The sequence below is a fragment of the Pristiophorus japonicus genome, chromosome 16, assembly GCF_044704955.1.
Source record: "Pristiophorus japonicus isolate sPriJap1 chromosome 16, sPriJap1.hap1, whole genome shotgun sequence".
Taxonomy (NCBI): domain Eukaryota; kingdom Metazoa; phylum Chordata; class Chondrichthyes; family Pristiophoridae; genus Pristiophorus; species Pristiophorus japonicus.
The window spans coordinates 79,165,996-79,189,705 of record NC_091992.1 but is presented as its reverse complement, the minus strand read 5'-3'; the positions used below and the strand labels follow the sequence as shown (position 1 = coordinate 79,189,705).

General features: G+C 48.3%; 1 protein-coding gene across 1 annotated transcript in view; it reads right to left on the bottom strand.

Annotated features, from left to right (window-relative positions):
* Positions 1–17,319: 17,319 nt before the first annotated feature.
* Positions 17,320–23,710, bottom strand: part of trpv6 (transient receptor potential cation channel, subfamily V, member 6) — a 64,168-nt gene continuing 57,777 nt past the window's right edge. The window contains exons 14-15 of the mRNA XM_070858163.1: positions 20,436–20,542; positions 17,320–17,542 (exon numbers count right to left, since the gene is read on the bottom strand). Of these exons, the coding sequence (XP_070714264.1) occupies positions 17,320–17,542; positions 20,436–20,542 (330 nt within the window). The remainder of the gene's footprint in view (positions 17,543–20,435; positions 20,543–23,710) is intronic.

Below are 23,710 nucleotides of genomic sequence, written 5' to 3'. Positions count from 1 at the left end.
CCGCACTGTGTGTTGTTCCCCAATGTACCGCAGTGTGTGTGGTTCCCCAATGTACCGCACCGTGTGCGGTTCTCTCAATGTATCGCACTGTGTGTGATTCTCTCAATGTATCGCACTGTGCATGGTTCCCCAATGTATCATACCGTGTGTGGTTCTCTCAATGTATCACACCGTGTGTGGTTCTCTCAATGTACCGCACTGTGTGTGGTTCCCCAATGTATCACACTGTGCGTGGTTCCCAATGTATCGCACTGTGTGTGGTTCCCCAATATACCGCACTGTGCGTGTTCCCCAATGTACCGCACTGTGTGTGGTTCCCCAATGTACCGCACAGTGCGTGGTTCCCCAATGTATCGCACTGTGTGTGGTTCCCCAATATACCGCACTGTGCGTGGTTCCCCAATGTACCGCACCGTGTGTGGTTCCCCAATGAACCGCACTGTGCGTGGTTCCCAATGAATCGCACTGTGTGTGGTTCCCCAGTGTATCACACTGTGTGTGGTTCCCCAATGTATCACACTGTGTGTGGTTTCCCAATATACCGCACTGGGCATGGTTCCCCAATGTATCACACTGTGCGTGGTTCCCCAATGTATAGCACTGTGTATGGTTCGCCAATGTACCGCACTGTGTGTGGTTCGCCAATGTACCGCACTGTGAGTGGTTCCCCAATGTATCACACTGTGCATGGTTCCCCAGTGTATCACACTGTGTGCGGTTCACCAATGTACCGCACTGTGTGTGGTTCCCCAAGATACCGCACTGTGTGTGGTTCCCCAATGTATCACACTGTGTGTGGTTCCCCAATGTATCGCACTGTGCGTGGTTCCCCAATGTACCGCACTATGTGTGGTTCTCCAATGTATCACACTGTGTGTGGTTCCGCAATTTACCGCACTGTGTGTTGTTCCCCAATGTACCGCACCGTGTGTGGTTCTCTCAATGTATCGCACTGTGTGTGATTCTCTCAATGTACTGCACTGTGTGTGGTTCCCCAATGTATCACACTGTGTGTGGTTCCCCAATGTACCGCACTGTGTGTGGTTCCCCAATGTATCACACTGTGTGTGGTTTCCCAATATACCGCACTGGGCGTGGTTCCCCAATGTATCACACTGTGCGTGGTTCCCCAATGTGTCGCACTGTGTATAGTTCGCCAATGTACCGCACTGTGTGTGGTTCGCCAATGTACCGCACTGTGTGTGGTTCCCCAATGTACCGCACTGTGTGTGGTTCCCCAATGTATCACACTGTGCGTGGTTCCCCAATGTATCGCACTGTGTGTGGTTCCCCAATATACCGCACTGTGCGTGGTTCCCCAATGTACCGCACTGTGCATGGTTCCCCAATGTATCGCACTGTGCGTGGTTCCCCAACATATCACACTGTGTGGTTCCCCAATATACCGCACTGTGCATGGTTGCCCAATGTACCGCAGTGTGTGTGGTTCCCCAATGTACCGCACCGTGTGTGGTTCTCTCAATGTATCGCACTGTGTGTGATTCTCTCAATGTATCGCGCTGTGCATGGTTCCCCAATGTATCATACCGTGTGTGGTTCTCTCAATGTATCACACCGTGTGTGGTTCTCTCAATGTACCGCACTGTGTGTGGTTCCCCAATGTATCACACTGTGTGTGGTTCCCCAATGTATCGCACTGTGTGTGGTTCCCCAATATACCGCACTGTGCGTGTTCCCCAATGTACCGCATTGTGTGTGGTTCCCCAATGTACCGCACTATGTGTGGTTCTCCAATGTATCACACTGTGTGTGGTTCCCCAATTTACCGCACTGTGTGTTGTTCCCCAATGTACCGCAGTGTGTGTGGTTCCCCAATGTACCGCACCGTGTGTGGTTCTCTCAATGTATCGCACTGTGTGTGATTCTCTCAATGTATCGCGCTGTGCATGGTTCCCCAATGTATCATACCGTGTGTGGTTCTCTCAATGTATCACACCGTGTGTGGTTCTCTCAATGTACCGCACTGTGTGTGGTTCCCCAATGTATCACACTGTGCGTGGTTCCCCAATGTATCGCACTGTGTGTGGTTCCCCAATATACCGCACTGTGCGTGTTCTCTCAATGTACCGCACTGTGTGTGGTTCCCCAATGTACCGCACAGTGCGTGGTTCCCCAATGTATCGCACTGTGTGTGGTTCCCCAATATACCGCACTGTGCGTGGTTCCCCAATGTACCGCACCGTGTGTGGTTCCCCAATGAACCGCACTGTGCGTGGTTCCCAATGTATCGCACTGTGTGTGGTTCCCCAGTGTATCACACTGTGTGTGGTTCTCCAATGTATCACACTGTGTGTGGTTCCCCAATTTACCGCACTGTGTGTTGTTCCCCAATGTACCGCAGTGTGTGTGGTACCCAATGTACCGCACCGTGTGTGGTTCTCTCAATGTATCGCACAGTGTGTGGTTCTCTCAATGTATCGCACTGTGTGTGATTCTCTCAATGTATCGCACTGTGCGTGGTTCCCCAATGTATCATACCGTGTGTGGTTCTCTCAATGTATCACACCGTGTGTGGTTCTCTCAATGTACCACACTGTGCGTGGTTCCCCAATGTATCGCACTGTGTGTGGTTCTCCAATATACCGCACTGTGCGTGTTCCCCAATGTACCGCACTGTGTGGGGTTCCCCAATGTACTGCACAGTGCGTGGTTCTTCAATGTATCGCACTGTGTGTGGTTCCCCAATATACCGCACTGTGTGTGGTTCCCCAATGAACCGCACAGTGTGTGGTTCTCTCAATGTATCGCACTGTGTGTGATTCTCTCAATGTATTGCACTGTGCGTGGTTCCCCAATGTATCATACCGTGTGTGGTTCTCTCAATGTATCACACCGTGTGTGGTTCTCTCAATGTACCGCACTGTGTGTGGTTCCCCAATGTATCACACTGTGCGTGGTTCCCCGATATACCGCACTGTGCGTGGTTCCCCAATGTACCGCACCGTGTGTGGTTCCCCAATGAACCGCACTGTGCGTGGTTCCCAATGTATCGCACTGTGTGTGGTTCCCCAATGTATCGCACTGTGTGTGGTTCCCCAATGTATCACACTGTGTGTGGTTCCCCAATATACCGCACTGTGTGTTGTTCCCCAATGTACCGCACCGTGTGTGGTACCCAATGTACCGCACCGTGTGTGGTTCTCTCAATGTATCGCACAGTGTGTGGTTCTCTCAATGTATCGCACTGTGTGTGATTCTCTCAATGTATCGCACTGTGCGTGGTTCCCCAATGTATCATACCGTGTGTGGTTCTCTCAATGTATCACACCGTGTGTGGTTCTCTCAATGTACCGCACTGTGCGTGGTTCCCCAATGTATCGCACTGTGTGTGGTTCTCCAATATACCGCACTGTGCGTGTTCCCCAATGTACCGCACTGTGTGTGGTTCCCCAATGTACTGCACAGTGCGTGGTTCTTCAATGTATCGCACTGTGTGTGGTTCCCCAATATACCGCACTGTGTGTGGTTCCCCAATGAACCGCACAGTGTGTGGTTCTCTCAATGTATCGCACTGTGTGTGATTCTCTCAATGTATCGCACTGTGCGTGGTTCCCCAATGTATCATACCGTGTGTGGTTCTCTCAATGTATCACACCGTGTGTGGTTCTCTCAATGTACCGCATTGTGTGTGGTTCCCCAATGTATCACACTGTGCGTGGTTCCCCAATATACCGCACTGTGCGTGGTTCCCCAATGTACCGCACCGTGTGTGGTTCCCCAATGAACCGCACTGTGCGTGGTTCGCCAATGTACCGCACTGTGTGTGGTTCGCCAATGTACCGCACTGTGTGTGGTTCCCCAATGTACCGCACTGTGTGTGGTTCCCCAATGTATCACACTTTGTGTGGTTCCCCAATGTACCGCACTGTGTGTGGTTCCCCAATGTATCACACTGTGCGTGGTTCCGCAATGTATCTCACTGTGTGTGGATCCCCAATATACCGCACTGTGCGTGGTTCCCCAATGTACCGCACTGTGAATGGTTCCCCAATGTAACACACTGTGCTTGGTTCCCCAATGTATCACACTGTGTGTGGTTCACCAATGTACCGCACTGTGTGTGGTTCCCCAAGATACCGCACTGTGTGTGGTTCCCCAAGATACCGCACTGTGTGTGGTTCCCCAATGTATCACACTGTGTGTGGTTCCCCAATGTATCGCACTGTGCGTGGTTCTCCAATGTACCGCACTATGTGTGGTTCTCCAATGTATCACACTGTGTGTGGTTCCCCAATGTACCGCACTGTGTGTGGTTTCCCAATGTATCACACTGTGTGTGCTTCCCCAATGTATCGCACTGTGTGTAGTTCCCCAATGTACCGCACTGTGTGTGGTTCCCCAATGTACCGCACTGTGTGTGGTTCCCCAATGTATCACACTGTGCGTGGTTCCGCAACGTATCTCACTGTGTGTGGATCCCCAATATACCGCACTGTGCGTGGTTCCCCAATGTACCGCACTGTGTGTGGTTCCCCAATGTATCGCACTGTGCGTGGTTCCCCAATGTATCACACTGTGTGTGGTTCCCCAATGTACCGCACTGTGTGTGGTTCCCCAAGATACCGCACTGTGTGTGGTTCCCCAATGTATCACACTGTGTGTGGTTCCCCAATGTATCGCACTGTGTGGTGTTCCCCAATATACCACACTGTGCGTGGTTCCCCAATGTATTATACTGTGTGTGGTTCCCCAATATACCGCACTGTGCGTGGTTCCCCAATGTACCGCACTGTGCGTGGTTCCCCAATATACCGCACCGTGTGTGGTTCTCTCAATGTATCGACATGTGTGTGATTCTCTCAATGTATCGCACTGTGTGTGTCTCCCCAATGTACCGCACCGTGTGTGATTCTCTCAATGTATCGCACAGTGCGTGGTTCCCCAATGTACCGCACTATGTGTGGTTCTCCAATGTATCACACTGTGTGTGGTTCCCCAATTTACCGCACTGTGTGTTGTTCCCCAATGTACCGCAGTGTGTGTGGTTCCCCAATGTACCGCACCGTGTGCGGTTCTCTCAATGTATCGCACTGTGTGTGATTCTCTCAATGTATCGCACTGTGCATGGTTCCCCAATGTATCATACCGTGTGTGGTTCTCTCAATGTATCACACCGTGTGTGGTTCTCTCAATGTACCGCACTGTGTGTGGTTCCCCAATGTATCACACTGTGCGTGGTTCCCAATGTATCGCACTGTGTGTGGTTCCCCAATATACCGCACTGTGCGTGTTCCCCAATGTACCGCACTGTGTGTGGTTCCCCAATGTACCGCACAGTGCGTGGTTCCCCAATGTATCGCACTGTGTGTGGTTCCCCAATATACCGCACTGTGCGTGGTTCCCCAATGTACCGCACCGTGTGTGGTTCCCCAATGAACCGCACTGTGCGTGGTTCCCAATGTATCGCACTGTGTGTGGTTCCCCAGTGTATCACACTGTGTGTGGTTCCCCAATGTATCACACTGTGTGTGGTTTCCCAATATACCGCACTGGGCATGGTTCCCCAATGTATCACACTGTGCGTGGTTCCCCAATGTATAGCACTGTGTATGGTTCGCCAATGTACCGCACTGTGTGTGGTTCGCCAATGTACCGCACTGTGAGTGGTTCCCCAATGTATCACACTGTGCATGGTTCCCCAATGTATCACACTGTGTGCGGTTCACCAATGTACCGCACTGTGTGTGGTTCCCCAAGATACCGCACTGTGTGTGGTTCCCCAATGTATCACACTGTGTGTGGTTCCCCAATGTATCGCACTGTGCGTGGTTCCCCAATGTACCGCACTATGTGTGGTTCTCCAATGTATCACACTGTGTGTGGTTCCGCAATTTACCGCACTGTGTGTTGTTCCCCAATGTACCGCACCGTGTGTGGTTCTCTCAATGTATCGCACTGTGTGTGATTCTCTCAATGTACTGCACTGTGTGTGGTTCCCCAATGTATCACACTGTGTGTGGTTCCCCAATGTACCGCACTGTGTGTGGTTCCCCAATGTATCACACTGTGTGTGGTTTCCCAATATACCGCACTGGGCGTGGTTCCCCAATGTATCACACTGTGCGTGGTTCCCCAATGTGTCGCACTGTGTATGGTTCGCCAATGTACCGCACTGTGTGTGGTTCGCCAATGTACCGCACTGTGTGTGGTTCCCCAATGTACCGCACTGTGTGTGGTTCCCCAATGTATCACACTGTGTGTGGTTCCCCAATGTATCACACTGTGTGTGGTTCCCCAATGTATCGCACTGTGCGTGGTTCCTCAATGTGATGCACTGTGTGTGGTTCCCCAATGTACCGCAGTGTGTGTGGTTCCGCAATGTACCGCACTGTGTGTGGTTCCCCAATGTACCACACTGTGCGTGGTTCCCCAATGTATCGCACTGTGTGTGGTTCCCCAATGTACCGCACTGTGTATGGTTCCCCAATGTACCTCACTGTGCGTGGTTCCCCAATGTACCTCACTGTGCGTGGTTCCCCAATGTATCGCACTGTGCGTGGTTCCCCAATGTACCGCACTGTGTGTGGTTCCCCAATATACCGCTCTATGTGTGGTTCCCCAATGTATCACACTGTGTGTGGTTTCCCAATATACCGCACTGGGCGTGGTTCCCCAATGTATCACACTGTGCGTGGTTCCCCAATGTATCGCACTGTGTATGGTTTGCCAATGTACCGCACTGTGTGTGGTTCGCCAATGTACCGCACTGTGTGTGGTTCCCCAATGTACCGCACTGTGTGTGGTTCCCCAATGTATCACACTGTGTGTGGTTCCCCAATGTATCACACTGTGTGTGGTTCCCCAATGTACCGCACTGTGTGTGGTTCCCCAATGTATCACACTGTGTGTTGTTCCCCAATGTACCGCACTGTGCATGGTTCCCCAATGTACCTCACTGTGTGTAATTCCCCAATGTATAGCACTGTGTGTTGTTCCCCAATGTACCGCACTGTGTGTGGTTCCCCAATGTACCGCACTGTGTGTAGTTCCCCAATGTACCGCACCGTGTGTAGTTCCCCAATGTACCGCACTGTGTGTAGTTCCCCAATATACCGCACCGTGTGTGGTTCCCCAATGTATTGCACCGTGTGTGGTTCTCTCAATGTGCTATTGCATTCCCAGCTCCCCACTGTGATTGGTGAAAGTGGTGTCAGCATCATAGACTTGTACTAGGATAGTTATATCAACACTTATTCCAATATCTTGATAGTGATACTAAGATTTGCTGAGATCCAAGGGATATAACATCACTATGCTGCCCCTGAATTTTAATTTTGCATGCAGAGACATGTTACTGGTGGTACCAGCCAATACAGTCAAATTCCTGCTTCCAGGTTCTACAACCAGTGTCACTCTGAAGCAGCGCAGGTTGTCACGATGGATGTTCCTATGATCCAAACTGAATTCTTTACTCAATGTGGACAGTGCTAAGTGGCTGCGTTTGCTTCTCTGTCGATCGAGGAAAAGGCAAAACCAGACTGGACCTTCACATGGTCGATGAAGTTCCGTTCAATTTTGTACATTCTGAAGTGCAAAAGAAGAACACGCAAAAAGCCCATGTGCGGGAAGACGTTTATTACATTTAACACATATAAAACATGGCTTGAACATGCAGACAACGTGCTTTAGGAAAATACTTCTTTTAGATATGAAGATTTGCTATGTTGTTACCTAATTCTTTGGAAAGGTCAATCAATTAAAAAAACATTCATTATTAGGATGTTGGTGTTGCTGGCAATGGCAGCATTTATTTCCCATTCCTTGGAGCCCTGAGAAGTTGGTGCCTTCATCTGTTTGATACAACTGAGTGGCTCGCCAGGCCACTTCGGAGGGCAGAGTTAACCACATTGACGTGGGACTGGAGTCACATGTAGGCCAGACTGGGTAAGTGCGGCAGGTTCCCTTCCCTAAGTGACATTAGGTTTATTATGACAATCCGACAGTTCCGTGGTCACATTTACTGACACCATCTTTTTATGTCCTGATATTTTTTTAACGTAATTCAAATTCCCAAACTGCCCGGTGGGATTTGAACTCAAGTTCTTTGGATTAATAGTTGGGGAGTCGGAGAAGAATTTTCCAGAGTAATTTTTTTTCCCTTATTGGCCTTGAGCTTTTTCTCTGTTTGTTTGCCGAGGAGATTAATGGTGTGGGAGTGGGTGGGAGGGGGAGAGGGAAGAGGTGCCTAGTTATCATGCTCCGGCCATCATGGTGTGGGGTAGGCTTGATGGACCAATTGGTCCTTTCCTTCCCATCTGTTCGTAAAAGAAAGACTTTGATTTATATAGTGCCTTTCTCGACCACCGTACGTCTCAAGGCGCTTTACAGCCAATGAAGTAATTTTTGGAGTATAGTCACTGTTGTAATGTGGGAAACGGGGCAGCTAATTTGCACACAGCAAGCTCCCACAAACAGCAATGTGATAATGACTAGATAATCTGTTTTCTTTGTAGTCCAGTAACGTAACCTCTACACAAATAAAAAGCTAGTGTCCTTAATGGTGACCATGGAATTACCGAATTGTCATAAAAACCCATCTGATTGACTAATGTCCTTTAGGGAAGGAAAGTTGCTGTCCTTACCCCGGTCTGCCCTATATGTGACTTTGGACCCACAGCAATGTGGTTGACTCTTAACTGCCTTCTGAAATGGCCTAGCGAGCCACCCAATTTTACCAAACTGCTGCAAAGAAGTACTGCACCATCTCAAGGGCAAGTAGGGATGGGCAATAAATGCTGGTCTTGTCAGTGATGTCCACATCCTGTGAACGAATTAAATAAAAAAACTCCTGTTGGTTGAATGCTTATGGAGCCTATACTTAGACAAGTCTCATTACAAAAGTAAGTAAGCATCACTGTGACAGTTATTCCCTAATTGGACTGTTGAACCTTTCATCTAAATATTTTGAGTTACCGTTGATGTTTATTCCAATATGTAAGTGTGAATTTTCCAGTTCTGCGGAAACGACACATGGCAGGAACAGGTATGGTGAGACTGCAACGATTCATTCCATATTTTACAGCCAAACATTGAGAAGGTTCCAGTCATTATCTTCAATGCCCACCTCCCCGCCCTCACAAACTCTGGACCCTTATCGGCAACTCCATCCACCTCCTTGGCCATTGTCTCAGATTGAGCTGGACTGATTGCACCTTCGCAGTCCTAGAACTGAGCTTCTGATCTTGTGTCTTAGAATCATAGCATCATACAGCACAGAAGGAGGCCATTCGACCCATCATGCCTGTGTTGACTCTTTGAAAGAGCGATTCAATTAGTCCCACACCCCACTGCTCTATCCCACAGCCCTGCAATTTTTTTCTCTCATCAAGTATTTATCCAATTATCTTTTGAATGTTACTACTGAATCTGCTTCCACTACCTTTTAAGGAAGTGCATTCCAGATTGCAACAATTCACTGGGTAAAGAAATGTGTCCTTGTGTTGCCTTTGGTTCTTTTGACAATCACCTAAATCTATGTCCTCTGGTTACTGACCCCCTGCCACTGGAAATAGTTTCTCTTTACTTATTGTATCAAAACCCTTCATGATTTTGAACACCTCTATCAAATCTGTTGGAAGGAGAACAGTCCCACATAACTGAAGTCCCTCATCCTGGGTACCATTCCAGTAAATCTCCCCTGCACCCTCTCCAAGGCCTTGACATCCTTCCTAAAGTGTGGTGCCCAGAATTGAATACAATACTCCAGCTTAGGCTGAACCAGTGTTTTATAAATGTTTAGTATAACTTTCTTGGTTTTGTATTCTATGCCTCTATTAATGAAGCCAAGGGTCCCATAGCCTTCTCAACGTGTCATGCCACCATCAAAAATGTGTGTACACACACCACCAGGTCTCTGTCCCTTTTAAAATGGTACCATTTTGTTTATATTGCCTCTCCTTATTCTGCCTACCAAAGTGTATCACTTTACACTTCTCGGTGATAAATGTCATCTGCCATGTATCTGCCTATTCCACCAGTCTGTCTATGTTCTCCTGAAGTTTGTTACTCTCCTCCTCATGGTTTATGACATTTCTGAGTTTTCTGTTACCTGCCACCTTTGAAATTATGCCCTGTATATCCAAGTCTATATCAATGACCTTAATACCGACCTCTGGGGAACATCACTGTATACCTCCCTCCGGTCTGATAAACAGTCGTTCTCTGCTTTCTGTCCTTTAATTTTGCTAACATGTCTATTATGTGGCACTTTATCAAACACCTTTGAAAATCCATATACAGAACATCAACTGCACCACCCCCATCAAGCTTCTCCATTACTTCGCAACCAAGACTGCCTACTTCCATCTCTGTAACATTGCCTGCCTCCCTACCCGAGCCCATCTGCCATTGAAACCTTCAGCCTTGCCTTTGTCTCCTCCAGAATAAAAGATATAGGATGTTGTAAATTTACAGACCTGAGCTGAGCTTCCGACCTTATATCCTCTCCATCACCAAGACTGTCTATTTCCACCTCCTTAACATCGCCTGTCTCAGCTCATCTGCTGCTGAAATCCTCATCCATGCCTTTGTTACCTCTAGACTCAACTATCCCCTCCTGGCTGACCTCCTACCTTGCATCCTCTGTAAACTTGAGCTCATTCAAAACTCTGCTGCCTGTATCCTAACTTGTACGAAGTCCCATTCATCCATCACCCCTGTACTCACTGATGTACAATGACTTTCGTTACAGCAATGCCTAGATTAAAAAATTCTCCTTCTGGTTTTCAAATCCCTCCATGGCCTCACGCCTCCCTATCTTTGTAATCCCCTCCAGCCTTACAACCCTCTAAGATCTCTGCGCTCCTCCTGCACATTACCGATTTTCATCACCACACCATTGGTGGCCGTGTCTTCAACTGTCAAGGCCCTTCTTAAATCTCTTTGCCTCTCTACCTCTCTCTCCTCGTTTAAGATGTTCCTTAAAACCTACCTCTTTGACCAAACTTTTGGTCACTTGTCCTAATATCTCCTTATGTGGCTCGGTGTCAAATTTTGGTTGATAACGCTCCTGTGAAATGCCCTGGGACGTTTTGCAAAAGTTTGAGGTACCATATAATTGCAAGTTTATGTACTGACCAAGGAAACAGCTGTTATCTTTCTGAATCGCAGATGGAAGTCACTGTACACCAGTAGTATGTTATTTGAATAAAGATCCTAGGTGCCAGAAATCATACTGGTCCATTATACCTGTTGTGAATTACAATCAACCTTCAGGCCATTGTCGCATAAAATTGGCACCAAGGCTAGGCCTGCACTTTACATACACATCGTACCATGAGTCTGAAACGGAGTACATGGATCAGGGATGTGTGATCAGACTGTCAGAACCCAACGTAAGTGAAGCCCAAAATCATCTGGGATAAATCTCTTTCAGTTGGATTGTATTGAAGAGGCACTGATGGGGTTGAAGAGCAGCGGGGAGTTTTTATGTGGTGCCTCTTTGTCTTCTTCTCCACAGCTCCCCCAATGTCCCCACTGCTAAAGACACTACCCAGTACTGCAAGGTGCCAGGCTGGATCACTGATCTGTGCTGAACTCACTGATCTCAGCAGGGTGGTAGAAAGAGCTTTACAATTGGACCTCTGCATTGCTGGGTTAGGGAGGGGAGAAACCAGCCTGGGTTCCCACTCCTGATCCATATCCAACAGTTCCTACTGGAGAATGTGTGTGTGCCCCTATGCACGTGTGTGTGTGTATATGTACAAAAAGTGAGGGGTGTATCAAGCTTGGCTGTGATGCTTCCCATTGTTAACTAGCCAATCTATAGCCTCTGTCTATCCTCACATGCCAATTGGGTGAGGGTAAACAGAGGGTATCGACTGGCCTAGCATCCTAGTAACCAGCATGAATTAGTGCCTCCCAGAGAGGAGGGGAGAAAAGAGGAAGAAAAAAATTGTGGATGAAAAGAATTCCCTCACTAACCCTGCTTTTATTTGTGGGGTGGGGGAGTGGTTGGTGGTTTGGATCAGCTTAGCTTCCAGGCACAACCTTTTTTTATTCATTCACGGGACGTGGGCATCACTGGCAAAGCCAGCATTTATTGCCCGTCCCTAATTGCCCTTGAGAAGGTGGTGGTGAGCCTCCTTCTTGAACCGCTGCAGTCTGTGTGGTGAAGGTGCTCCCACAGTGCTGTTAGGGAGGGAGTTCCAGGATTTTGACCCAGCGACGATGAAGGAATGCTGATATATTTTGAAGTCTGAATGGTGTGTGACTTGGCGGGAACTTGGAGGTGATGGTGTTCCCATACGCCTTGTCCTTCCAGGTGGTAGAGGTTATGGATTTGGGAGGTGCTGTCGAAGAAGCCTTGGCAAGTTTCTGCAGTACATCTTGAAGATGGTACATATTGCAGAAACCTGCACTGAAAATTGTGCTCCACAGCCATCAGTCTGATTTTACTCTTAGCAAGCCCCCCGCTGGAGTGGAGCTAAATTATAGAACAAATGGGAATCTGTTCAACCTCCGCTGCCTCCAGACCAGATCTAAGGTCGTCCCATCCTCCATCATTGAACTACAGTGTGCAGACGGCGCTTGCGTCTGCGCACACTTGGAGGCCGAACTCCCAGCCATCGTCAACACCTTCACCGAGGCGTACGAGAGCATGGGCCTTATGCGAGACATCCGTAAGACAAAGGTCCTCTACCAACCTGACCCCGCCACATAGCACTGCCCCCCCAGTTATCAAAATCCACGACGAGGCCTTGGACAACGTGGACCACTTTCCATACCTCGGGAGCCTACTGTCAATAAGGGCAGACATTGACGACGAGGTCCAACACCACCTTCAGTGTTACAGTGCAGCCTTCGGTCGCCTGAGGAAGAGAATGTTTGAAGACCAGGACCCTAAATTCATAAAATTCAACATCACCACTGACACCTGGGAAACCCTGGCCCACGACCTCCCAAAGTGGAGGAAGAGCAACTGGGAGGGCGCGGAGCACCTCGAGTCCCATCGCTGAGAACAAGCAGAAACCAAGCGTAGACAGTAGAAGGAGCGCGCGTCAACCCAAGCTCCCTGACCACCCTTTCCTTCAACCACTGTCTGCCCCACCTGTGACAGAGACTGTATGTCTCGCATTGGACTCCTCAGTCACCTGAGAACTCACTTTTAGAGTGGAAGCAAGTCTTCCTCGACTCCGAGTGACTGCCTATGATGATGATGATAATCTGTAACGTGGTGCGTATGTTTTAATAGGGACCCGTTTTAAAAAATTGTACTTCTGCTGTTTTCTGTTAACATTGACACCTTCTGTTACATGGGTGACATCATTCGCAGCGTGTATTAAAAAAAAGCCAGTGACATGTTTACCTAAGAGCTTTTCAACACTGACAAGGACCTTTCATTTATAGTTTGATAAGATCTCAGTCCGGCAGGTACAGTCTGTGCTGCCTCATTACGAAGGAGATTGCAACCAATTCACCACGTCTCACTTCAATGCACAACAATTTAATATTAAAAAAAACCCAGAATGATCCGGAAGGCGAGTGGGTTTAAGTTTGGCATGCAGTCCGTGGCAGCTGGGGGCACGATACCTCGATGCACCGACACAGGTGCCGCGAGTCGGCCTTTCCCAGCCCTGGTGCACTGGTAACGACAGGTAGTCCATCTGTGGGGAGGTGCCGTCCTCCACCTTGTACCATGCCTCACAGACACAGGCAGAACTGATGTCTCACTGCCTGAGCAACCTGCGAACGGGAAATCATGTCCAATTCTTGCTATTTCTCAAGCCCCTACTGACTATACTTTTTGGAATCTAGGAGAATCAAGGGATATGGAGATCAGGCGGGAAAGTGGAGTTGAGGTCGATGATCAGCCATGATCTTATTGAATGGTGGAGCAGGCTCGAGGGGCTGTGGTGCCTACTCCTGCTTCTATTTCTTCTTATGTCCTTACGTTCTTATACAATTGCCAACAGCCTGTAGACCAAACGTAGAAGCTCGGCACAGTCTTGTAGACCAGGCAAAGAGAGTGGCTTGGCAGCGAATGTCCCCGGCAGTTAGTGGGGGAAGGGGTCTGGAGGCGATCGGAAGGGATGTCACCACGATCGGGGAATGGTTGGTTCTATGTCAGATATGCTTGGGGAGGGAGCCTTGCAGACGCAATCAGTAATCTGCAGGGAGTGTGTCTCATACACAATCGTGGATCGAGAGGGGACCTTGTAGATACAATCAGTAATCTGCAGGGAGTGTGTCTCAGACACAATCGTGGATCGGGAGGGGACCTTGTAGATACAATCAGTAATCTGCAGGGATTGTGTCTCAGACACAATCGTGGATCGGAGGGGGACCTTGTAGATACAATCAGTAATCTGCAGGGATTGTGTCTCAGACACAATCGTGGATCGGGGAGGGGGTCTTGTGGATGCTTTTGGAGATGGGGGGGGAAGTTCCACCTTGATCGGGGAGGAGGCCAGGCTGGGGAGGCCCAAGGCACTGCTGCTCCTCCTGCCCAACAAGGAATTCTCAGACCTTGGCCTCTTCTGGCCAGTTGGTACCTCCCGCCGTGGTTTGGCTGATGAGTTTCACACCGTGCGAGACACCCCCTGACACGAGGTTAAAATTGAATGTTAATGTAAGATCCCGTCTGTCGGTAACGGGAGCCTTGGCCGACTTGAACGTCAGGTCAGTAAGTGGACTTGGCCTGATATTAAACCCCTCCTAAGCCACGTAGTATTCACGCTGGGTGACAGGGGGGTTAAAATCGAGGCCAGAGAGTGGTGAGAATGGGGAGCTTGTTGCCACATGGAATGGTTTGAGCAGCGAGCATTGATACATTTAAGGGGAGGCTTGATGCATACATAAGGGAGAAGGGAACAGAGGTTATTGGGGGCAGGGTGGGAAGAGGTAATTAGAGTGGGAGGAGACTCGTGTAGATCATAAACACAGGCATATCTCAGTTGAGCCGAATGGTCTGTTTCTGTGCATAGATTTTATGTTGTTTTATGCACAGCACAGGTTTTTTTATAGAGTAAAGCTCCCTCTACACTGTCCCATCAAATACTCCCAGGGCAGGTACAACACGGGGTTAGATACAGAGTAAAGCTCCCTCTACACTGTCCCATCAAACACTCCCAGGGCAGGTACAGCACGGGGTTAGATACAGAGTAAAGCTCCCTCTACACTGTCCCATCAAACACTCCCAGGGCAGGTACAGCTCGGGGTTAGATACAGAGTAAAGCTCCCTCTACACTGTCCCATCAAATACTCCCAGAGCAGGTACAGCACGGGGTTAGTACAGAGTAAAGCTCCCTCTACACTGTCCGATCAAAAACTCCCAGGGCAGGTACAGCACGGGTTAGATACAGAGTAAAGCACCCTCTACACTGTCCCATCAAACACTCCCAAGGCAGGTACAGCACGGGTTAGATACAGAGTAAAGCTCCGGTAATCTCCCACCCCAGATCGGCAGACCACCCCAGCACAACATCTCTACTTCCCACAACAATCACCCTTGCGGCATTTCTGTGATTGTCAATCTCTGTGATTTAGTTCTGGGCAGTTTTGTGCTGTGAGCCTCAGCACCTTGTCCCCGGGGAATGTTCACATGCTATCAACCAAAATAGCAACTCCCTGGAAGCCAAGGATAAAGCCCCTAAAATTGCATAAGTCCTGCTCCACTGGCACAAGCCCATGGGTCACACAAAGGGTAGTACAAATTTGGAACTCGCATCCCAAAAGGTTAATAGAAACTTTCAAGATTGCGATGGATAGATTTTTATTGGGTGAGGGTGTTAAGGGGTATGGAACCAATGCTGGTAAATGGAGCAGTGGTTCAGATCAGCCATAATCTAATTGAATGGTGAAGCAGGCCCAAGGGGCTGAATGGCCTCCTCCTGCTCCTATGATCTTGATGTTGACCTTGTCCCAGACTATGGGGATGGTTCGATTTAAATGCTCACGGCTGATGTGAAAGCACACCGGAAAATCCGAATGGTGCCATGGTGGTTGAGTGGAGGCTCAGGGGAGGGCCAAAACAGTGAAGCTCCCAATTTTGTCTTGTGCTCCTCTGTGCTCTGCACTCTCCGGTCAAAGCCATAGTCTCCTTGACACATTGAATAGACATGGCGGCAAGTCTGAAAAGAAACGCGAAGAGACTCAGTCAGTTTTTATAGTGGCATGAGCTAAGTCGAAGTCTTTACTGTGAGAATTCAATGATTGGACACAGTGCTGGGTCTCATCCAGCAGCACAAGTGACATTTGTTCCTGCCGTTTAACATTCCAACTTCAGTGGCCTTTATTGACCAATAGAGAGCGAGCAAGGGTACTTGTGCTCTGGGCGTAAATGGATATGCGGGTCCATGGAATATTTCAGACTCCATACAGATGGGTATTTAACCCGATTCAGTTGGCAATGGTAATAACAACAACAACTTGTGTTTATATAGTGCCTTGAACGTAGTGCAATGTCCCAAAGCGCTTCACAGGAGTGTTATGAGATTTGAAAAATTAATACTTAGCCGCACAAGTAGAAATTAGCGCAGATGACCAAAAGCTTGGTCGAAGAGGTATGTTTTATGGAGCGTCTTGAAGGAGGAAAGAGAGGTAGAGAGGCGGAGAAGTTTAGGCAGCGAGTTCTAGAGCTTGGGGCCCAGGCAACAGAAGGCACAGCCACCAATGGTTGAGTGATTATAATCAGGGATGCTCAAGAGGGCAGAATTAGAGGAGCAAAGACATCTCGGGGGGTTGTGGGGCTGGAGGAGATTACAGAGGTAGGAGGGGCGAAGCCATGGAGGGACTTGAAAACAAGGATGAGGATTTTGAAATCGAGGTGTTGCTTAACCGGGAGCCAATGTAGGTCAGCGAGCACAGGGCTGATGGGTGAGCGGGACTTGGTGCGAGTTTTGGATCAACTCTAGTTTAAGCAGGATAGAATGTGGGAGGCCAGCCAGGAGTGCGTTGGAATAGTCAAGTCTACAGGTAACAAAGGCATGGATGAGGGCTTCAGCAGCAATTGAGCTGAAGCAAGGGCAGAGATGGGCGGTGTTATGGAGGAGTAAATAGTCGGAGTTAGTTATGCTGCGGATATGTGGTCGAAAATATATTCGCTTGGGTGGCAGTCAAGGGGTGCAGAGCTGTAGAGAAAAATTGGGGATATTTAGGATCCCACAGACTACAACAAATGAGAAGGAACTGCGGCCAGTAGTAAACTTGAGCTGAATAATCTACAAGGAAACCTAAGACCTTTAACTATTTGCTGGTCTGCGATCTGCTGACCCTCCAGCAGTTAATTGGAGATTGGGCTGATGTAGAACTGGAAGGGAAGAATGTGAAGGATGCGCTGCGAACAGTGCCTTTGGGACTTTAAATCAGACAGGCCTCGTCATTGTCCTGATTGTAAAAGTCGCTGTAGTTCTGACCCGTCCTTCTCTGTCTCACCATCTGCCACCCCTGGCACGGCTTCTGCTGGCTTTCGTTCTTGACTGATGCCTCCCCTTTCTCTCTCCTTTCCTCGTGTCCTTTGGTCTCCATAGTTTTGTCAAGGGAAAGCATCTTCAAGACAGCATTATCATTCCTGTTATCCACCCTGAAACAAGCACAGACAGCAGCAAAGTTAGCTTGGCCTTTTAAACCGGACATGAACCTGCAAAACTGAGATACCAGTTCTTTTCATTGAGTTTTAGCTCTGTTCGGTCTCATATATGGGTTTACTGGATTCAATGATTGTGCCCCTTACTGAAAATCCGGCAATATTGGTAAAGACTCTTAAAGTATTTTTAGACTTCATACAGATGCAGCGCTTCCTCAGTGCCGCCCCTCCGACAGTGCAGCCATGATCGTATTGAATGGCGGAGCAGGATCGAGGTACTGCATGGCCTATTCCTGCTTCTACTTATGTTCTAAAATACTAAACGTAGTCTAAAATGTACAGTATAAGCATTGGCTGACATGGCTACACTGCAGAGAGGTAGAATTAGGAGTCGCCTCGCAGTATGTGGCCTCCTGAGCTCCTGATCACATCTGGGGCACCTGGAGGTCTGAGTAGAAGTCAGAGTGTCAGTCCGGTCTTGCACATTACTCTTAGGCAACTAGGTGAGTAATGTTCAGCAAGGGGGACCTGCTTTCTTGAATGGGTCGTGGTGTGTGGCAGAGGGGGTAAGACGCTAGATATCCTCAAATAAAATGCTGACGCATTGTAGAGAGTCAACACTGGTTGATGCTGGTTGCATTTTCCTCACTGTTTTGGGGAATAGCACTGACGTGTGGCGTTTGTTTTGCTCCAGGTCAAGGGCGCAGCCTATGCCTGAGCGCAGTAGCTATTGTGGGTTGAAATGAAGGATCTCAGCCACATTGTTGAGCACCAGTGATGTTCAATAATGCTGATCTTTCACTCTTGTTGACGTGTTGCTTCACCCACTGTCCGAAATTGGCGATAGATAGTACACCAGTCTTCATATAGTGCAGCAAAACAGTCAGATCGCTCCAGAAGGTGGTTTATTCAGCCTGTTGATGGCGCATGGTTTGGTCACTGTGGTTGTCGGAATGCTAGAGTTGGCAACAGCTGGAAGATGTCCATGATACGTGGGTGGCACCACTGGCCTATCCCCCTAACTCCCAGCACCCGCTGCTCCTTGGACACTGATTTACTCCTCGTTACTTGCTCCTCTATTCCTGTCCTCTGGAACTTCCTCCCTGAAGACCTCCATCTCAGCATCGCCCCTCTTTGCTTCAATGCGAAGGGAGCAGGAAATGAAGAGTAAGCCGTTTCTATAAAAATGTATGATTTTGTTATTTTATTTTTTATGTTTTTTTGGGGTACCTATCTATTAAATTTATCTGCTTGTCTCTGGAGACCTGTTAACATCCATACCTGATTGATTAAAAATAGGGTTCAAAGTCTATTTTTCAGCCAATCAGAAGATAGGTTAGTAAAGTTTGACCTCATCTGAATGACAGGGCAAAAGTTTGAAGTTGTGTTTTTGGCTGACTCCAGGAAGTGAAAATGCAGGGGTTAACTTTCTGACAGCTCTGGGAAGAGCATTTGGCATCAGCTGTGGCTCAGTGGGGAGCACACTTGCCTCTGAGTCAGTAGGTTGTGGGTTCAAGTCCCACTCCAGGCAATTTGAGCACATTAATCTAGGTTGACACTCCAGTGCAGTACCGAGGGAGCGCTGCACTGTCGGAGATGCCGTCTTTTGGATGAGACATTAAACCGCAGGCCCTGTCTGCTCTCTCAGGTGGACGTAAAACATCCCATGACACTATTTCAAAGAAGAGCAGGAGAGTTATCCCCGGTGTCCTGGCCAATATTTATCCCTCAATCAACATAACCAAAACAGATTATCTGGTGATTATCGCATTGCTGTTTGTGGGAGCTTGGTGTGCACAAGTTGGCTGTCGCGTTGCCCACATTACAACAGTGACTACGTTCCAAAAGTACTTCATTGGCTGTAAAGTGCTTTGAGACATCCGGTGGTCGTGAAAGGCGCTATATAAATGCAAGTCTTTTCTTTATCTCAGTGTTGTTGATGAGGGGGCAATTAATCTTCTGTGCTGTGGACGAATGCTTATTGAAAGGAAGTGAGTGAAGAGACCAATATTGTCCGCTGTGTACATGAGGGCCAGTGGGTAAATGGGGAGACTTGGAGACTTGAGAACACACGGGCCTGTGGGGCCCGAGTAAAATATGGGGCCCCCTGCCAGGGGGGCGGAGGGGGAGCTGTGTCCAATAGGCAGTCCGCCTGTTACAACCTGAGGAGGTCAGCCTCCCAGTCCCTGATCCCTTTGGAACAAGAAGCTGCCCATCATTGTCTGCATGTCCCAGTGTCAGAGAGGAGCAACCTAACCTTTTCCATTGTGGTAGGTTAGGGAGATGGGTGGGGGGTTGTGGAGATGGGTGGGGGGGGGGGTTGGGGCAATGGGTGGGGGGGTTGGGGAGATGGGTGGGGGTTTGGGGAGATGGGTGGGGGTTTGGGGAGATAGGTGGGGGGGTTGGGGAGATAGGTGGGGGGGTTGGGGAGATGGGTGGGGGGGGTTGGGGAGATGCGTGGGGGGGGGTTGGGGAGATGGGTGGCGGGGTTGGGGAGATGGGTGGGGGGGCTGGGGAGATGGGTGGGGGGGCTGGGGAGATGGGTGGGGGGGCTGGGGAGATGGGTGTGGGGGGGTTGGGGAGATGGGTGGGGGGTTGGGGAGATGGGTGGGGGGGGTTGGGGAGATGGTGGGGGGGGTTGGGGAGATGGGTGGGGGGGTTGGGGTTGTGCAGAGGGGTCTGAATGTTCTTGCTATTCAGGGGCCTTAGAATTCTTAGTTTGGCTGGGGGGAGAGTTGGGTGACGAGTTAAATCTCCTCTTCAGGTCAATGGATGACTTTAAATGGAAGGGATTAGCCGAGTGGTTAACCACTTAATCCTTAATGTGTTGAATTTTGGGACAATCTCCCTGTAAATGTTCTTCAAGATGAATATTTTCCTTTGAACTCACCGGATATACCAGTTGTCTCCAAGTCCGTATTTCTTTCCACAGATTCCCAAACGAGGAAACAGACATCTAGGGAGTCGACGCTCGAGCAGGAGAGTTGTTGCGACAACCTTTGATTTCAGCAAATAGTTTTACAGTGAAGGTCAAAGTATCATTAAAATACGGCTACTACTGCAACTTTTGGTACCTGGGTTTCAACTCAGTCCAGATACATGACTGAAGGTCTTTTCTTTCAAACAGAGAATAACATAAGAACATAAGAAATAGAAGCAGAAGGCCATACGGATTTAATACGATCATGGCTGATCCGATCGTGGACTCAGGTCCACTTCCCTGCCCCATCAGAGGTGATGCCACATCATCACCTCTAGCACCCAGCAGACAGAGGGGATCTTCAACCCTTCTAGTACCTATTAGGCAAATATCATTGGGGTAGAGCCTGGAGTAGGGACTCTCTGCTCTGGAAGTTCCCATTAGCCTGGTGGACCCTGATGGTCTTCAGATGGGTGAAAGTGGGCCCCACCTGTGGAGACCAGGTCAGGGAAGTAGTCTGACCACCTGAAGAGAGGGACCATAATAAAAAATGTTTTTGTTGATCAGCTCTTTGTGTAGTGGGTCGAGGGGTCATGGCCAGGGTTGGGGGATGAGGGGGCTAGGGGGCGGACGCCCGGCCAACTCCCATCACCCAATGCTGAGTGGGCCCCAGAATTTCTAGCCACATGGGGCAGGCGAGCACCAGAGACGCACCCATAGTTGTGTTTGCATCCGCCTGACCCATGTAAATTGGATGCCCTCCTATTCCACTGGGGTCAGTGTTGGAGAGCATCAGTAGGTATGATCCTGCATAACCACTGCGACCACATCCTGGGGAATTATGTCCATCAATGCAGTGCACAGAGCTGGAATAATAAGGTCACTGATGCCCTGTGAGGTATTGACTGAAGCCTGAAATTACTTTGTGACATATTATTGCACAAACCCCTTAATATGTTCACATCAACTATCCTTGAAGACTATTTTAACAGAGGTGGTAACTCATGTCAAATAAATGGGTTAACACCACCATTAAAATAGCACACAGAGAACGTGGTAAGAAGTAACATTGCACAATTTTAGTTTTTTCGTTCGAAAGACTTTAATTCATATGAACAAACAAAATAAGTGGTTAAAGACTACCCAGGCCCTCAGTTCTCACCCCTTCCAGTATCAGAGCAGCCTCATTCCCCACCCTCCCCAACCTCGGGTAATGCTGACATCCGAGGGAGGCAAAAATACAGAGTAAAAACTGGCCAGTTTCAGAAAGGATCTGGGAATCCCCTTCCATATAATGATAGATTGTTACAGCACAGAAGAAGATCTTTTGACACATTTCTCTCTGGAAAGAGCTTTCTCCTTAGTCCCATTCCCCTGCTCACCGTGTTTCAGCTGGCCCTGTTAGGACTATCCACTTAGGTTCATTTCCCTGCCATTCCCCCATTTCACTCACTGAATCTGTACTGACAATTTGAAAAAGCTATCATAGGAACAGGAGTAGGCCACTTAGCCCCTCAAGCCTATTCTGCCATTCAATGAGATCATGGCTGATTTCTGACCATACACCCGCCTTTGCCCCATATCTCTTAATAACTTTGGTTGACAAAAACCTATTAAATTCAGAGTTAAAATTAAAAAATGACCTTGCATCAATTGCCGTTTGCGGAAGAGAGTTCCAAACTTCTACTACCCTTTGTGTGAACAAGTGTTTCTTAACTTAACTGAAAGGTCTGGCTCTAATTGTTAGACTATGCCCCCGAGTCCTAGACTCCCCAACCAGCGGAAATAGTTTCTCTCTATCTAACTTATCAGTTCCCTATAATATCCTGAAAACTTTGATTAAATCACCCCTTAACCTTCTAAATTCCAGGGACTATAACCATAGTTTGTGTAATCTCATAATGTAACCTTTGGAGTCCGGGTATCATTCTGCTAAATCTACGCTGCATTCCCTCCAGGGCCAATATATCCTTCCTAAGGTGTGGTACCCAGAACTGCTCACAGTGCTCCAGGTGTGGTCTAACCCGGGCTTTGTACAGCTGCAGCATAACTTATACCCCCTTGTGTTCTAGTCCTCTAGATACAAAAGCCAGCATCCCATTAGCCTTTATGATTATTTTCTGGACCTGTCCATGACATTTTAATGATCTATGGACATGGACCTTCAAGTCTCTTGGGACTTCCACAGTTTCTAGCTTTTCACCATTTAGTCCCAATCCCTTGGTCTTTCCTCATTTGGTCCATTGTGCCTATGCCGGCTCTGAAAGAGCTGTCCACTTAGTCCCATTCCCCTGTCATTTCTCCAGACCCTTTAAAAATGTTTGTTTTGAAATATTGCAAAGGGGATGGAGTATAAAAGCACAGAAGTCTTGCTACAGTTATACAGGGTATTGGTGAGGCCACACTTGGAATACTGCGTGCCGTTTTGGTTTCCATATTTACGAAAGGATATACTTGTTTTGAAGGCAGTTCAGAGAAGGTTCACTAGGTTGATTCCGGGGATGAGGGGGTTGACTTACGAGGAAAGGTTGAGTAGGTTGGGCCTCTACTCATTGGAATTCAGAAGAATGTGATCTTACCGAAACATATAAGATTATGAGGGGGCTTGACAAGGTGGATGCAGAGAGGACGTTTTCACTGATGGGGGAGACTAAAACTAGAAGGCATGATCTTAGAATAAGGGGCCGCCCATTTAAAACTGAGATGAGGAGGAATTTCTTCTCTCAGAGGGTTGTAAATCTGTTGAATTCGCTGCCTCAGAGAGCTGTGGAAATTAAAGGCAGAGATAGACAGTTTCTTAACCAATAAGGGATTAAGGTGTTATGGGGAGCAGGCAGGGAAGTGGACCTGAGTCCATGATCGGATCAGCCATGATCTTATTAAATGGCGGAGCAGGCTCGAGGGGTCGTATGGCCTACTCCTGCTCCTAGATCTTAATTTCTTATGTTCTTATGTTCTTATTTCCCCTTTAAAAGTTTTTCCGAATTCTGTTTCCTCCGCTGTTTCTGGTGGAGCATTCCAAGTCCTAAAAAAATTCTATGTAAACAAAATTCTCCTAATCATTCCCAATGTTCTTTTGATTTTCATCATAAATTTATAGACACTAGTGAATGACTCACCAACCAGCGGAAATGCAGCCACCTCCAGAAGACCACAGCTGCCCATGCTGGATCCATAGACATACTGAGCTAATTTCCCCCCTCCCACCCAATATGTCCCAATGTCCGTAGGAACAAAAAGGAATT